At 42.0% G+C, this 17,773-nt stretch overlaps 1 protein-coding gene across 1 annotated transcript in view; it reads left to right on the top strand.

Moving 5' to 3' along the window:
• Nucleotides 1–17,773, top strand: part of LOC126184298 (protein trachealess-like) — a 310,612-nt gene that overhangs the window by 242,758 nt on the left and 50,081 nt on the right. The window contains exon 9 of the mRNA XM_049926675.1: nt 15,849–16,118. Within this exon, the coding sequence (XP_049782632.1) occupies nt 15,849–16,118 (270 nt within the window). The remainder of the gene's footprint in view (nt 1–15,848; nt 16,119–17,773) is intronic.

Below are 17,773 nucleotides of genomic sequence, written 5' to 3'. Positions count from 1 at the left end.
CTATTCGACACATTTCGATAGAACGGCACCGTCTGGAGACGGCTGCAATACAGAATGCGTCTTTCTGAAATAACAGACTACTTAGAGTTGCTCATTTCAGGTTAAACTTGGCGTCAAATGTGGAAAGATATCCAATCACGCCGTAAGAGGTGGAGCAGCTTTAAGACATTGGTCATGTTCTCCGCTAAAGATGATTCACATTTAGGTTCTCGTGACGTCCTTAAAATCGCTTCAAGAGAATGCTGAGATGGTTCCTTGAACACGTTACGATCGATTCATCTATCTGTTGCCCCCTGTCGTTAATGACCTAATTTCCGACCTCCCTTTTTCTCGCACATACCTGTAGAATTTACCATTTCAAGGGCGGTTAGAACCCCATTTATCGATAGGTGTAAAATTTGGTTACTTAGCTTCCCTGTACTTCAGAAACAACTATAGCAATTGACATGAAAATTTTACAGGACATTACACGCTGTGTGCTAAGTGTACTGAATTAAAATCATTTCATTTGAGCCAGTTGTACAGGAAATACATTTTTTAAATATATGGTTAAAATTCTGTATAATTTTCCGTATTTGCTCCTAAACAATATTAATCATACTTAGCATTATGTTTTTGTTTTTGTTCAGTCGACTCAGTGTATCTATGTTGCAACTCATTGAAAACTTGAATACTCTTCGCCACATGGTCCCTAAGATTAGGGAATAATGCAACTGAATACTGAATTTTCAGAAACAGTTTCTAAAGTTTTACATGACTTAAACTTTACTATTTTTTTCTCTCTCTCTCAGAGGCACTCTGTACCACACCGTGTACCATCCTGTTGATCATTTTCCATGGGTTACATTCTTTTCTTCCTTCTGCATTCATTACTGGCCATTTTTGCTGCATACTGTGGTTTACCGACGCAAACTGTTTCCAGTCGTTGAAGCTCTATGATGCAGTTTGCTCCTTGAATTCTCATATGCTATAGCACTTTCACTCTACCGATGTCGCCATCATTAAAAGCAATAACATCATCACAGACCCTCCCCTCCCCTTCAGTTTTAGTGTCTTCGTCCCAACAAAAACAGTTTTTGATATTCGAGTCTATATGAGATTGTTGAAAAACTCATTTGGATTCTGAGTCTGCCCATGTAAACACGTCAACGAGTCAGGATGTGCCAGGTCTCTGTAAATGGGCTTTATGACCTTCAAGCTGCTTCCCACGTCGGAGGTTCGAGTCCTCCCTTGGGCATGGGTGTGTGTGTGTAGTCCACAGCATAAGTTAGTTTAAGTTAGATTAAGTAGTGTGTAGGCGTAGGGACCGGTGACCTCAGCAGTTTGGTCCCATAAGACCTTACCACAAATTTCCAATTTTTTTATGACTTTGAAGACGGCTACTTGGATGAATCTTTCTCGCTCTGTGACGCTTTTGAGTATTGGATGTAGCGATACTTGCACTAGGATTCCCACCGAGGAGGGTTGATGTACTGATTTGCCATCTGTTGACAGTATTTTGTAGAAATGGCTAATACGGTTTTTCTCATTCTGAACAAATCATCAGTATTATTGCTCCCATATCGGTGTTGTATTTCAAAAATAATTTTGCCTGCCAGGCTACCTCTTATGGGCTTACCAACAGAAAGCTTCCTCTTTCTTAAACTTACTTTCAGCTTCCTTAGCCTGCTGCCCATCCTCTTCTGAAAGCGATCCATACATACCTATTATATGGTAATCTTATCACCATAAAGCAAAGTTGTTATTACACTGTTGTATGCTTCTGAGTTCCCATCACCTGAGAACTTACTGTAACAGACACCTGTTTCATCCACGGGTGGACTGAAAATTCCAACAGCTACAGTGGCCTCCATTAAATCACTTGTTCCTTCATAGTTCCTATCACAGCTACGTCCTGTATGGTTCACTGGTTTGCATTTATAACAATGTTCTGTCAGACTCTGTCAATTATCTTCCTGGTACCCACACTGATCACCGTAGAAACTTCCACATATAACATGGTTTTATATTGCGTAAAGCCACTATATTGTTTTCAACAGTACTACCAATAGAAAAAATTATTTCGCCTTTGTAATACCGCAATCCACAGCCTTCTATACAGGGTGTTACAAAAAGGTACGGCCAAACTTTCAGGACACATTCCTCACACACAAAGAAAGAAAATATGTTATGTGGACTTGTGTCCGGAAGCGCTTACTTTCCATGTTAGATCTCATTTTATTACTTCTCTTCAAATCACATTAATCATGGAATGGAAACACACAGCAACAGAACGTACCAGCGTGACTTCAAACACTTTGTTACAGGAAATGTACAAAATGTCCTCCGTTAGCGAGGATACATGCATCCACGTTCCGTCGCATGGAATCCTTGATGCGCTGATGCAGCCCTGGAGAATGACGTATTGTATAACTGCCGTCCACAATACGAGCACGAAGAGTCTCTACATTTGGTACTGGCGTTGCGTAGACAAGAGCTTTCAAATGCCTCCATAAATGAAAGTCAAGAGGGTTGAGGTCAGGAGAGCGTGGAAGCCATGGAATTGATCCGCCTCTACCAATCCATCGGTCACTGAATCTGTTGTTGAGAAGCGTACGAATACTTCGTCTGAAATGTGCAGGAGCTCCATCGTGCATGAACCAAATGTTGTGTCGTACTTGTAAAGGCGCATGTTCTAGCAGCACAGGTAGAGTATCCCGTATGATATCATGATAACGTGCACCATTGAGCGTAGGTGGAAGAAACTAAAATGAGCTCTAACATGGAAATTAAGCGTTTCCGGACACATGTCCACATCTTTTCTTCATTTGTGTGTGAGGAATGTTTCCTGAAAGTTTGGCCGTACCTTTTTGTAACACCCTGTATAAAAAGTTACCGACGTTATTTGCTATTGAAGTAACGCGTGTAAAAATTTGCAGATGATACTTAAAAAAAAAAATTCCGATGCGAGTTTGTGATTTATATGCCATTTTAGTAAGAAAATTGAAAATTTTATAATGGGTCAAAATCTGAAAATGTCAAAAATAAATCTATTCTAACTCACCTTAAATTAAACTGAAGAGAGATATCGCCAAATAACTGATGAATATTCTAAGTCTTTTTACACTCGCTGCAATGTTGTTTCTTGCAATCAGTAGAGAGATTTTGGCGGCAAAATAATAGATCGCTGGTGCGTGCCGGCCGGAGCGGGTGGCGTGCAGCCGGTATGAATGGGTGTCCGCGCGGTGGCGCCGTAATGAGCGTGGTGCAGGTCGCGGCCCACCGCAGCCGCCATTCGCACTCGCAGCACGTGGACGTGGACGCCTCACGTCCAGACGCTCACGTAGCGCCGCTCACGACAAGCCGCTTTTTGTTCCCTCCGCCCGCCCGATTTCGCCCAAGTTCACGTCCGCGCCCTCGCGCCTGCCGCCTGCCGCCTACCGCGCGCCCCTAACCCTTCCGAATGCTTGTCACTCCCATCGTCGCCGCGTTGAGCGTTACTGCTCGGGATCAGTGCTCGACCCATCGGATCTGGCGTTACAGTATCGGCTCTCGTGGCGTTCCATTACTGTTTTTATACCCATGCCAAGAGAGAAAGAAACAAAAAAAGAGAGACAGACAATCGCTAGTGTGGTCTTCAGTCCGAAGACTGGTCTGATATAGCTCTCCACGCTAGTCTATCATGTGCAAGCCTTTTCATCTCTGCACAACCACAGAACCGTACTTACTGTACTCGAGCTTTTGTCTCCGTATACAATTTTTACCCAATCTCCTCCAACCCACACATACATACTTCAATTAAATGCGTCCGAAAAGGCCTCGGAAGGCCCAGCGGCACCGACCGACCGCCATGTCATCCTCAACCTATTGGATTGGTATATGAAGGGGCACGGGGTCATCACACAACTCTCCCGGCCGTTGTCAGTCAAGTAGCTGCTGAATTGCCTCACAACGGTTGAGTGCATCCCGTGTTCCAACAGCGCTAGGCGGACTCGGGCGGTCGCCCATCTAAGTGCTATCCCAGCCCGACAGTGCTTGACATCGTTGACCTGTCTGGAACCAGTGTCACCACTACGGCAAGACTTTTCGCTTACTTTCATTACGAAACTGATTGTTCCTTCACGCTTCAGAGTGTTTCCTATCAACTCATCCCTTCTTTTAGTCAATATGTACCATAAATTTCCTTTTTTGTCCGTTTCGCTACAGTACCTCCTTATTAGTTATGCGATCTACCTATCTAATCATCAGCATTCGTCTGTAGCACAATACTTCTAAAGCCTCTATTTTCTTCTTGTCTGAACAGCTTATCGTCCACAGTTCATCGCCCTACAAGGCTATACTTCTGGCGGATAGCTCCAGAAAGATATTTTAACACTTAACAGTACATTAGATATTAACCAATTTCTCTTTTTCAGAAACCCTTTTATACTATTTCTGTTCTGCATCTTATATTATCTCTATTTCGGTCAAGATCAGTTATTCAACTGCCCAAATACCAAAATTCATCGACTACTTTTAGTGTCTGATTTCCTAATCTAATTCCCTCAGCATCGCCTGATTCATTCGATTACAGTCCACTTCATTTGTTTTATTTTTGTTGACGTTCATTTTATACGGTCTTTTCAAGGCATTGTCCATTACATTCAACTACTCTTGCAAGTGCTTTGCCGTTTCTGACAGAATTACAGTGTCATTGGCAAACTGCATACTTTTTATTTCTTCTACCTGAACTTTAACACAGTTTTCAGATTTCCCCTTGGTTTCCTCTATTGCATGTTCAGTGTACATATTGTACATCATCTGCAATAGACTACACCCCTGTCTAATTCCCTTCTCAACTACTGCTCCCCTTTCATGCCCTTGGACTCTTATAACTGTAGTTTGATAAAAGAAAACTTTTCACCCCCTGTATATTACCCTGCTACCTTCAGAATTTCAAACAACGTCTTCCAATCAACACTGTCAAAAGCTTCCTCTAAATCTACAAATGCTATAAACATAGGTTTCCTTTTTTTTCGGTTCCTTCTGAAAGAAGGCAAAGGGGGAATGGCGTCACGTGTTCCCGTATTTATCTGGAACCCAAACTGATCCTCTCTAAGGTTGGCTTCGACCAGTTTCTCAATTATTCTGTAACTAATTCGTAGCACTACTTTCATGCCAAGACTTCATAAACTGATGGTTCAGCAGTATTCACACATGCCATAACATATCTTCATTGGATTAGGAATCATTAGGTTCCTCTCGAAGTCTGACGGTTTTTCTCCTGTCTCAGATACATTGCCTGACAAAAAGCGAGCACCCAGAAGACATGGTTGGCAGTCAATGCAACTTCGTACACATACACAACATTAGCAGTAAGAATGATCAAAGTTGCAATTCTCTATGACAGGAAGAACAGCCACCAGAGCTAACTACTGTTGCTTGTATTTAGCGTTGTTGCCAGGCACGGTAGGATAAACAAAGCAGTGTGAACAGCATCAGATGTTGAGTAAGCACCGTGAAGGAGATGGAGCTTCTGCATACTTGTGAGAGATAGTTGTTGCACGCCAAATAGTTTTGGAGTGGACAAAAAGAAAAAATAATCTGACTGGAACTACATCCAAGTCTAGCATGCCTGCATCCCTACCTTGTATGTAATGGTTGAATAACGAGTATAAACACTAAGAAACGTGGAAATATAAGCAAGCAAGGAGCACAGTGCCACAGATTGTGCGAGGGAGCTTCGGGAACACCGGATTCAGCACCATGACTTCACTGTAGAGGAGGCGTAACAATATTCTGTGACGAGGCAGTGTGGAATAACTACACCTAAATACTATGTAAGAACGGTTTTCATACTGTAAACCTTGCATAACAGAACGCTCTCAAGCTCTGAAACTAAACATTAGTTCAGCAGATAAGGCTGACCTGCTCGAAAAACTGGAGCACATATGGGCACCCGTACAGGGGAATCACGCCATTGACTACTATACAGCGCTCCCCTTCCTTCCAGTCAGGATCAGAGTCTGGTCATCCCACCTGCATCACTGATACCTATGGAAAACCAGCTCCTTTGGTTGCAGGATGACCCGCTGTCATATGACGAAGTGTTGCCGGCCATTGCCAGTTTAGAGTCTACTTCTACAAGTCGGCAGCAAACTAGCTGTGGGGGCAAACTTCAACTCTGTGAGCTGCTATTCCTGCATGTCACAACGGTGACTGACAACATGATGGCCGTGCAGGTCTTCTCTGGATGAAGAATTAATCTGTGTGACTGCAAGCTATCCAATTTGAGAGCAGGGCGTTCCTTGGCAGCACAAATACCGCAATACTAGCAGTATGCTGGGATCGCCCCTCGAGCTGTCCTCAGTGTCACTGTTGGGACTTCCATCTTTTCGCTGTCACGACAGCTCTCATCAGGGGTGTGTAGATACCTGGAGGCAAGCAAGCCTAATTGCAACTACACTCGACGCGTGTGCTGAGGCTTCTGCTGACATGCTCAGTCACACTAGGCTGTGAAGATATCCCTGCATGAGGCCACGGAACTGACTGCTTTTGACACTAGGGGCAGATTCCATGATGGATGCACCACTCAGAATGCTCATGTGACGCGGACGCTGCAAGGCTGCTAGAAGCTGTGCCGAGGAGGAGACTGAATCACGTAAAACTCTCAGTAATAAATGAATGTTAATTTAATGCTGTCTCACTGATGTCTTGGGCGTGACACAGGTCTCACCACATCCTTTCTGGTTGACTGTCCTGAACCTTCATAGGGGGTCACATCCACTGAAACGCCGCACAGTGTTATCACCATCTAACAGAATTTGAAAGTGGCCTCATTGTGGATCTCCATTTGGCCAGCTAGTCTAGTCGATGAATATCCAGATTTGCGAGGCATTCGGATGTGACAGTGGCCTCATGATGGACTGCATGACAACGTGAGGGCAGGCATACTCCACCATGACCGACCACCTCAAAGGAGTATTATCGTAGTGCGTACCAAGCACATTGTAATCCTTTTGCATCTGCACATGCTATCCGAGAAAAAGTAATGGACTTCCTGCAACATTCTGTATCATCCGACACCATTGGTCAGAGACTAGCAGCAGCCATACTAAATTATTATATTTCCATGTGTAAGCTGCCGTTAACACAACAACACAAACTGCTGCGTTTGGAATGGTGCCGTGATCGTGAAGCACGGACTGCTGCTCAATGGCACTGAACTGTGTTCAGCGATGAATCGCGGTTCTGCACTATCCTGGATAATCATTGTCGGCGAGTGTAGCGGCGACCTCAGAAGATGTCTCATGCTTCTAATATTTTGGAGAGGCGCAACGGTGTTATTTGTGGTGTCATAGTGCGGGGAGCCATCGGATATCACTTCAGGTTACGTCTCTCAGTGATTGAGAGATCTCTGATGGCAGAAGGATATGACAAAGAGATTCTGCGTCCTCATGTGTTAACTCTCATGCGGTAATATCGTGGTGCCATTTTTCAACAGGACAATGCTTGTCCACTCACTGCACGCGTCTCTGTGATCTGTGTGCTTGATGATGAGGTACTCACGTGGGAAAGATGCCCAGGTCTGTCCTCGATATAACATATGTGGGACCAGCACAGAAGTCTATTCCGTCCCATTCAATTCCGTATCTAGTATATCAAGAACCATCTGGGGGCTAGCTTGGTCAGGAGAAGTTACGACGGCTTTATAAATCCGTTCAAATGGTTCAAATGGCTCTGAGCACTATGCGACTTAACTTCTGAGGTCATCAGTCGCCTAGAACTTAGAACTAATTAAACCTAACTAACCTAAGGACATCACACACATCCATACCCGAGGCAGGATTCGAACCTGCGACCGTAGCGGTCACGCGGTTCCAGACTGAAGCGCCTTTAACCGCACGGCCACACCGGCCGGCTATAAATCCGTTCCTTACCAACTCAATGTATGCATCAAGGCCAGATAAAGTGCAACGTCACACTGATAAGAAGGCTCATGCTGCCAATTATTTGTAAATTTGACCCATCTTCGTAATCACCGGAGTAACATTACATATCTCCTCAGTTTCTTGAAGTTTCCTTTCGTTTTCTCCCCTCTTCCGGGTGGTTCACTTGATATGTCAGGCAGTGTATCTTGCGCACTTGAGTTTCTCCCGGTTTATAAAATGCCCAGACACGATATAGTACACAGCCGGGTGACGTTTCAACAATCGTCAAGTTGAAAATGTCACCTGCATTTCCGTAAATTGTTCGTAGGTGGAATAACTTTTTTTCATAGCTGGTTCCTAAGTCTGTCAATAATTCTGAGGGAATGTCGTCTATTCTAGGGGACTTGTTTCTAATAAGGGCTCTGTCAAATTCTTCACATAGTATCATATCTCCCATCTTATCTTCATTTGCTCCCTCTCTCTTATAAGCTCGACATAAATTGAGTCATCCTAAACCAAAATTGTCTTATCCCGTCTGACGTAGATACGTTGTTAACAGTATTTATCTGTGTTGTTTGCTTTGCTACAGACTTCAACACTCCTTTCACTCTACTAGACTGGATAGTTCGTCATTAACTTCAAATGTATTCGACACCATAAACGTAAAAAAAAAAAAACATTGTTTAATGTTTCATCGCCAGTCATTGAGATACAACTTCATGATTTTAAGTTCTAGATAAAACATCAAGTTTATTTTCACGTTGGCTACATTCACATTCTATCGTCAGAATAAATGCATCATGTAAAATTGGAGCAGTTTCACTTTACAATAGTATTTTGCTTTTGCGTTTAACCATATAAACAAGAATCATGTGGGCGTCCTCATCTTTGAGACCAGCTAATCTCTCTACGTTAGCCGTACAAAATTTTTCTTATGTCTCACCACATATTGATTTACACGCCCCTGCGCAATTTCCACTGGCGCGTACAACGATCACAGGTGAGGTAAGCAGCTGCAGACCTCTCAGGAAACTAGCTGTCACTGCCACGATCAGGAGTCAACCAACAGCCTGTAACTGAATTTTAGGCTGTTTTAATATTCTTAAAGAGTGAGATTTGACTGGATCATTCTGATTACTGACTACATGATGAGAATGAGGATTGACAGAGAGCAACTCTTTTTCCTGGAAATGCGAGCTACAGCTCACATTGTCATTGATATCATTTGTCCTCCGTCGTCTTGCTCTTCAGTAGAGTCCTCCACCACAGCCTGTCCTGTTGGTCATTCTTGCCCTGATGTTCTGCACAGCCTAATAGCTACTTTGATAGCGTGTGCTGAATCTTTGTGATACCACCTGGAAGTGAACCCACAAACTTCTCTAAGGGTACCAGTTTCGTGACAATATGTGTATGTTCATTTCATCTGTCAGAAGTTCCGTGCCAGCGTGGCCTGCAGTGGGTGCGGCTGAATTCACCTCAATCAATAGCCGCCACGAGTGGCTCGTCAGAATACATGTACGCGTGAATTCGCATTGTGCCGTTCATCAGGAAACGATTATCTGCAGCATTAACAACATTAGCCTGCTTCTTTCTGCCCATCTCAGATATTGTTAACCACGCATTGGGTACATCTGCTGCAACTGTCATCACAAGCATCACAACGCTTAACATCAGGATAACAAGTGCGTTCGATTAGGATTTCTGGTCTTTTGGTAAGGATAACATTACTGCAATTGTCTCTATCGTCCAAGCTCTACCTTCCGTAGAAAAAATTATGAATTTAGGTTTCAGAATGTCACTAAACTTCCTTTTATATTTCACTATCTTTACGTCAGCCTATAAAATATGTGTAGGGCCCAACGTTAGGATTTGGATTTCAGTAACTTTTTATTTCCACTGAATAGCATCTCTCACTCAAAATGAAGTTAATAAGTCCACACATCACTCTACCTGTCAGAGAAGACCTCTTTTTCGCAGTAATCTTTGTTGATGATTCCTCACGAAGAAGAAAAAGTGAGAACGGAAATTCGTATTTCATCAAAGTCTGAAGACCGAAAATGATGAATCAGATTTATTTCTGTCAGATACCATTGCCTCTTATGACAATATGAACATAGAGCAAGGAGAAATATCTACATTAACAAAAAAGTTAATCTCCTAAAGGAATGATCTAACTGAAACATCCTTTTGCCCCTGTGCTTCCTACGGCTGAGTACTTAAATAAGATATTCCATTACCTGCATTGTCCAAACTTGCTGAAAATTCTTGCTCTTGCCACCACATGTTCAACACGATGTAGTATCATACTAGGATGCAACTGGAATGACGGTTTGATGAATTCTGTTATATTTATAATAGTCATACTATCCCAAAAGACCATTTTCATTCATTTTTTCTACTCCTTCCGTGTAATCAATTTCACCAGTATCTCTTTATAAGGAACGGAGTGTAAAACAAGTATCACACATTTGGTTCAATAAGTCCAGTCCACATTTCTGACCATATTAAACTACTTCAATTAAAAGTGGATCATACAGGCAAGACAGGCAGAAGTTACTGACGTGGGAAGTCATAGAGTCACTCCGGAGCTTTGGAAAAGAAACAAAACCGTAGAGATAAAGACGCATTTGGACGTTAACAAGAGGACTTGAAAGCAAAAGAAAGCTGTAGGTTTTCGGCGTATTAGAGTTTTATGCAAGGCAGTAATTCGAGAGCAGTGATCCTCTAACAGTATTATCTGAGAGCGTGTAACGGACTTTCCTGCTTTACGTATCCAGTATATGTCCCTTAACATTTCTACAGCTACCTGTCTCCTAACAGGTCTTTCAATTCTTTTATCATAACAGAGCTGCAAATTATTAGTTCTTGACTGTTCTTCCAATACCTTACGGCTGCATTTTGTAAAGCTAGAATCCAGTTCCAGGGCAGGACATAGCTAAAACCATCGCAGAGGCTCATTAAAGCAAACGTTGATCTGACGAAACGAAAATTTCTTTCAGGTAAAAAGGCGAAATACGATAATGCAGGAAACAATCTCCAGAGAAGTGGCGAAAATAATGTGCGTGGGGAGGAGACCATAAAAATCGCCCATGAAGAACTTTAGTGAGCTCATAATATAAGGACTGAAGGATACAGGAGCTGCAGCGAAAAAAGCTGGATTACATTATTAGAAATCCATATACAAGAATTTCGGTGTGTTAGATTCTCTCGATAACCTTTCACTCGTCTACATGTTACACTTTCTGAAAACGCCACCGTTGAAGACTAACGAAAACGTAAGTAGAGTCCGTACCTCTTACAGACTACAGTGAGCGGACAGCGCTCTCTTTTTAAAATTCCACCGGCCGCGACACACAGATACCGCAGCGTGCTACGAATGCCGTGGCGCGATTTGAGCGGGATGGGAATTGCTAATTTAATTAGCGTTAATAACACACCGACCTACCTCCGACGGATTTCAGTCTGCCAAGGAAAAAGAAAAGAAGCAGGCCGCGTCTCGAGGAGGAATTCAGTTAGAGTGTGTGTGAGGGAAATTTTTAATGTGTTTTATGTTTTATTCGGCGTGTCCGCGGAGCCGGGCGGGCGCGCGCCGCTGGGGTATTTTTAAGCGCTATTTGGCCAATTTCCACACTTTTGTCCACGAGCCGCGCGGCTTCTAACCCTCCCTCATCCCCTGTGCGCACTTTTTGTGTGTGTCGGAACGAGGACTATTGAATTGTTGGTGCGATTGTAGAGGGCGGCGCTTGCGTATGCAAGTCGCGCGCGCAGGCGGATGTGCCGCACATCTCAAGTTGTGGCGCGTCCCCCGCCGTCCGACGAGCCCGCTCCACTCGGCTCGCTCTGCTACGTTCATAAACAAATTCGCCTTAATTCTCTTCCCCGTTTTTGTTGCCCTTTGATTATTCTACGTTCGGGAGCTCTGAACCGTGAGAAGGCCTTACCGCGAAGTTATATTGCTGCCATCTGATAGGGAATCGCGCACAAAATGATTCACAATTTCATTGGGAAGCTTTCGGTCTTAAAGCTGAACTGCTATACCAAATGCGCCACGTGTCAGCTTTGTTCGAGTGTAAAGGTCTGAGTTATCGTTGTGTCATATTAAGGGTGAAACGCGTAAGGTGTGACACCACTTTTATATCGTGAACCGTACAAGATATCGAAAGGAGAGTGTCAAGGAAATGAAAAAACGAGTGCAGCACATCTGTTAATGTAGGTAGTAAAAGACCTATCAAAAGTATCCTTTAAACGTGCTCAAATTGAAAGATAAGGCGGCCGGAATATGTATTGCGGTTTAAACAGCGCCAAGTGGGTCTCTCTTACCAGGCAACAAGAATAACAATTTTGAAATCGCGGTATTTGTTAACTATGTGCAGAGCTGTGGATCCGCTTCCAAACAGTCTGGTTTGCTTCATTTCTTTCGTAAATGATGCAAGGTGACTGTCTCTGCAAAATTTCGAAGAAATATTTCCATTTTGAAAACAAGAGTTCACAATGAATCGTGTAACCTATGGGAAGCAATAAAAGAACTAAAAGTTAAAGATAAGGTTAAAGTACGTGGCTTTTTTAATGTGAAATATCTTCTAGTGACACTGTAACATGAATTTCCTGAAACATGCAGCCTCGCGAGAACTCTTAAGTCAAGTCTTTACAAATATTTTGGTTGTCCCGAAAGTTGTTATCAGTACGTCTTGTTCCGCAATGTTTGTAATGGCGCCTTGGCTCTAGCTCTTTTAAGAAACAATTTGTTATTCTGCAAAATCTCTGAGACATTGGATTGTAAAGCAAATGTCCAGTTACCATGGAAGTTAATGCTATAACATAGAACGGAACTATTTGCATGGACATAGAGAACTTTGTGAATCTTGCTTTAATTCACTTTTCTGGAAGAGAGTTTTAATCTCGAATTGTTCGCTGTATTTTTAAAATAACCGAAAGTAATTTTCTCACAGTTTCCTATCTTAGCTTAAAACAGTAGTAATGTGTACGTGACTACGTAGTTCATCATCACTGCCTCGTTATCTTATACAGTGAGTAAATGGAACGTGTTGTAGCATCAACCAGTAGTCTCCGAGGATGATTTCTTTTTCGTCGGTACATGTTTACCGAGGCTGATTGCTGCTGTAAGTTTCATCGTCATCGATTTTATTTAAATAATATTTCTGACTGGGATGACAAGTTTCCATGAATACATAAGTTTAAAGTAAATCCCTTTGCATCTTCATACAGAGATCTTGACACACATGTCTAGTCTAACTACACAGCGCAGTGAAGGCGCTGATAAGAAACTGTAACGGAAGTTTCAAGCAGTGAAATCCAAAATACAACACGTAAGATCTGTTTTGGGAATTTATGTATACAAAACTTTTCTACAAAACGAAGTATTTTTCTTTGAGTTTGCGATCATGTAAATCGAAAACGAACGAGAACAGAATTTATCAGCTGACATATAGCGAGATTCATAATCTTAGCAGCAAAGATATAGCATACGACGGCACAAGGAAACCAACAAGCACAAATGTAACTTTCATGTCATTATTTCACTCTCTGTCTGCCATAGCTATTGTTATTGTAGTTTGCATTACGATATCCAGAATCGAAAAGTATTTAGATTCTTTCTGTGTCGAAGCCCATATACTAATATTAGCATGAAAACTTTCCATCGTGTGTCACGTCACCTCTCGTAGTACTTAGAAACCCACAAAAGTTTTCATTGAGCCTCTTCTCAGCATGGTTCGTGACTTGTAACCAGTGGAAAGAAGTACCATTTAACTTAAAGCTATTATCAGTGTCTAGACGGGCGTTGTGGTTATTTTACTCGTAGAGCAATTTCTTTTAAGGTCTTCTGTTCATTTATTATTGGCTGCGCTCAGAAATCGAATCTTTAAAAAAAAACATACATGGACTCACGTCTTCTGCCGTAAATAATTTTGCTTTTGTGCTTATTTCATGCTCGTCCTCCCTTTTACTGTGAAATGAAATGGCTGCAGTGTGTTAAAAAGTCCTCCTTAGCGGTTCATTTCTCGACGAAATAGGAAATAAATTCTGCGCTTTCCCTCTCATATAATTTCCACGTATAAAAATTATAGATGGTATGTGGATTTTATGACTGCTTGACTATGGTGAAATAAGGAATGTAGGAGGGCTTTAAAAGATAAGGAAATGTCCATTTATTTACGTAACCACGTACAAAATATAACAAAGTAATAGAGTCAGCGGGGGTGGAATTCTCTAATGTAAGTTCAAGAATAATTTTCGGACGACTGTTATCAAACATTTTTGACTATCGTTATCCAAAAATTGTAAAAAAAATCTCGAGATGTAGAAAGGCAATCTTAGCACTACTTCCTGTTTCTGGTTGTCGAATAACGCCATACGACGCATGATGTTAGTTAAGCTAACTCCGAGAAATTCCCTGGTTAATACTTCAACTGATCATTGATTGTACTTCCCTGTGATGATTAAGTGTTGTTTCATCTATTACCATTGATCAAAAGAAGAATCTGCGTCCAGCGAGAGCCAAAAATGAAAAAAATACGATGTAAGTTTAATGTAATGTTTAATTCAAACGGGGGAAAAATAGTTATTGCGAAGACCCAGCTGAGGACTTATGCAGAGCTATATACTCAAAAAGCAGACAGAATGTTGGATTCTATTCCTTTCGTTGTGCGCACAAGAGGCAACAGGAACTCATTCCTGTTGCTGGAAAACATAGAGTACTGCGCTTAACCACATTACTTCTCATGTGTACTTTATTGTGGCGCACACAACACTTAAAAATTTACAATGGTTTTATAATTTTTCAAATTTTTTATTCACAAGATACTAGATCTTCTTCATTTAGTATTACATCAGAGTCAGTGCAAAATGAACATGAGTTATGATGTATCTCGTTTGATACCTCATGTCAGATATTGCAGTTGCTGCTCAGTGTACTTAGAATGTGCAGAGTCTCATGTAGAACACAGATGAACTGGAGGTAAAATGTGAGCCAGGTACCCTGAAAACTCAAATTTTCCATGCCACTGTCAGAATATATGTGGCAAACTACATTTTCGATAATATGGCTGCATAGAAGTATGCATATACCTGAAGACTACTTCCTGCAAACATTTCATTGAGATTGGTTAACATTTACGATAAAAAAGAGGCCATTGAACTAAGAAAAACAAACTTACGGGAAAATGGATTTTAAAATGTTATTAAAAAATGAATACTCGTACAAGACACATACCCATTGACATTCACCAGCACCATACGTTTTCCCTTCCTGCTCTAGTAAGGCTTCCCTGTTTGTGTTTTCAAGACAAATTAGCCTTTTCCTTTAGTTTTTCCTTCTTCAGGCAGCATCTTGTGGCCTGCTTGATCCGTCATTGATCTCTAAACAAGCAGATCTTGTTCTGGGAAGGTGATAAAGCAGTGCTGCTCTTTTCAATCTTCAAATACCCCATACTGTACAGAGAAACAGCTTCTAGAAGACCCCAAAATTGTTCCTTTCTCTTTTCTTTTTTTCTTTGGGACACTTGAACCAAATGATACTGCGCCAACTTTCATTTGCATTTTGTGTCTTGCCGTCAGTGCATCTTGTCAGCAGTGAATCAGATGCAAGTCTCTGATAGACAGGTACTATCTTGACAACACTGAAAGATGTGACGCTCTTGTAATTCGAAAAGAGACAAATCGTTTTTGGATCTGAGAGTAAATACTCTGAAGATGTGAAATAGGCAATCACATTTTTTCGAAAAAAACTGATGTTTTAGGCACAATCTTCAGGCATCGCATGGCAGAAAATCGTTTCACCTTAGAGGCTGAACAACATTGGTTCTCCTTGTGACGTATGCCATACGACCCTCTCTCTCTTTACGTGGATATTCACACTGTTCTGACCAGCTGCTGTATATACTCGTATGATTCCTTTCATGTCAGCTTATAACTTGACTGTCGTTTCTCGTTCGGTTGCAGTGATCAACAAGGGGCAGGTGATGACGCAGTATTACAGGTTAATGAACAAGAGCGGAGGCTATACGTGGGTGCAGACGTGCGCCACCGTCGTCTGCAACTCGAAGAACGCAGACGAGCAGAACATCATCTGCGTCAACTACATTATCAGCGGACGCGAGTACGAGAACGTGGTGATGGACTGCTGCCAGATGGACGACGCCGTGCCGCAGACAGTCAAGAGAGAGGACAACGACCCCGAGAACCCCTCTCCCGACGCCGACAGGCCCGGCGGTACGTTGCAGACACTCGCAGCTGCCTTTACAGTTTAAGCTTCGCTTCTCAGTATGTGTTTTCGGCTCCTTACTAGTCTCACAACACCCTTCCAGGAAGGAAAATTTATGCAGCATGCCACCCTTGCAGACATACTGCTCCATGTCCTCCTCTGTTTACTTCACCAAGTAGTCAGAGTGGAAGAGAATTTTACCGACAAACTTTCAGATATATAGTCTGTAAGATTGTTATTAGGTAACAAAGATTAATCATTTCTTACGTACTGTCTGGTCTGGCACCGACGTGCTGCACAGGCATGTCATTGAGAAGCGTGGTAGATGTCTACTAACAGAAGGAAGGAAGATTTGGGCTTAACGCCGAGGTCATTAGAGGCGGAGCACAAGCTCGGAATGTTGGAGAGATTAGGGAGGAAATTGGCCATGCTCCTTAAAAGGAATCACTCTGGGGTTTGCCTGGAGTTATTTAGGAAAATTAAGGAAAATCTAAGTCTGAATGGTTCGACGCGGATTTGAACTGTCATCCTCCAGAATGTGAGTCTGTTGTGCTAACCATTGCACCTGCACTAATAGATGATAAGGAAGATAAATTTTATGCTCGCCATTTATGACATCTGTACTGTTACCTCATGAAATCGTAATTGCATTATAGAAGAGAAAAATCAAAGAACTGTGCCATCAATAAAACAACCCTGGCGTAAAACAGACAGTCCTACGTGTACTGATGCTCCATACACATACCAACAGCTGTTCAAAATGGTAACTTATAACATCGCGACAAACTGTATAGACAGTCCTGCGAGCTGCAGAAATTTGTTTTCATACCTAGCAATCAGGCCGATAGAAGCGTTGAGACGAACCTCGTACACAAATCTGTTCACACCATCTTAGGGACAAATGGTCGTCAGTGCCATATCACTCAAAGGGCTGCGAAGCAGGATATTCCCTAACACAACCTGATAAGCTTGCGGCCAATACTGCATACTGAAACGGTCTAGGCACTAGGCAATGGTACTATAATACCAAAAGTAAAGAAAGGTGAAATAGTCGAAGATAAACCCAATTAATTTGTAATGAATCGTAGGACATCTTCATATATTTATACTAAAACGGACAGAAATGGCCTATGAATAATTTCTGAATGTATGTCAGTAGAGTTCACTCCCTCTTGCGAAACGACGAGAAAACCGGTATGAGTAGATGTGTTCATACAGGACCTGAGCAATAGGTGTTAATTACCTCCCTCCTTGAAAATTGCAGAAAAATGCAGGATAATGTACACTGTTTCACACCTACACTAGTAACCTCAAAATGATTCAATTTCAAGGATGGTACCCCTAGATACAATGTTTTAAGGAATTCCGTGTACTTTGTCATATTCTATATTAGCGTTAAAATATACCTCTGGTAACACAATAGAGAAATACGTTGCAGAGGTGTTCATCCAGTATCAAAACCTGGCGCTATGATAAGAACCCGTTTTAGTACTGTCTTAGAATCACCCAATATTACAAAATTTCTCACAAAAAAATTGACTTTTTAAAACAGTTTATAATCACCTTGATTTTGGGATTATATCCCTTGCAGCATCCGCTTATAATTCTAATTTGTTAATGTGCAAATTTCTCGATCCATTAACCTCTTTGCAAGTGTGAAAAT

The sequence above is a fragment of the Schistocerca cancellata genome, chromosome 4, assembly GCF_023864275.1.
Source record: "Schistocerca cancellata isolate TAMUIC-IGC-003103 chromosome 4, iqSchCanc2.1, whole genome shotgun sequence".
NCBI classification, from domain to species: Eukaryota; Metazoa; Arthropoda; class Insecta; order Orthoptera; family Acrididae; genus Schistocerca; species Schistocerca cancellata.
Note: the sequence above shows the minus strand (reverse complement) of the source record. Positions and strands in the feature narration are given on the sequence as shown.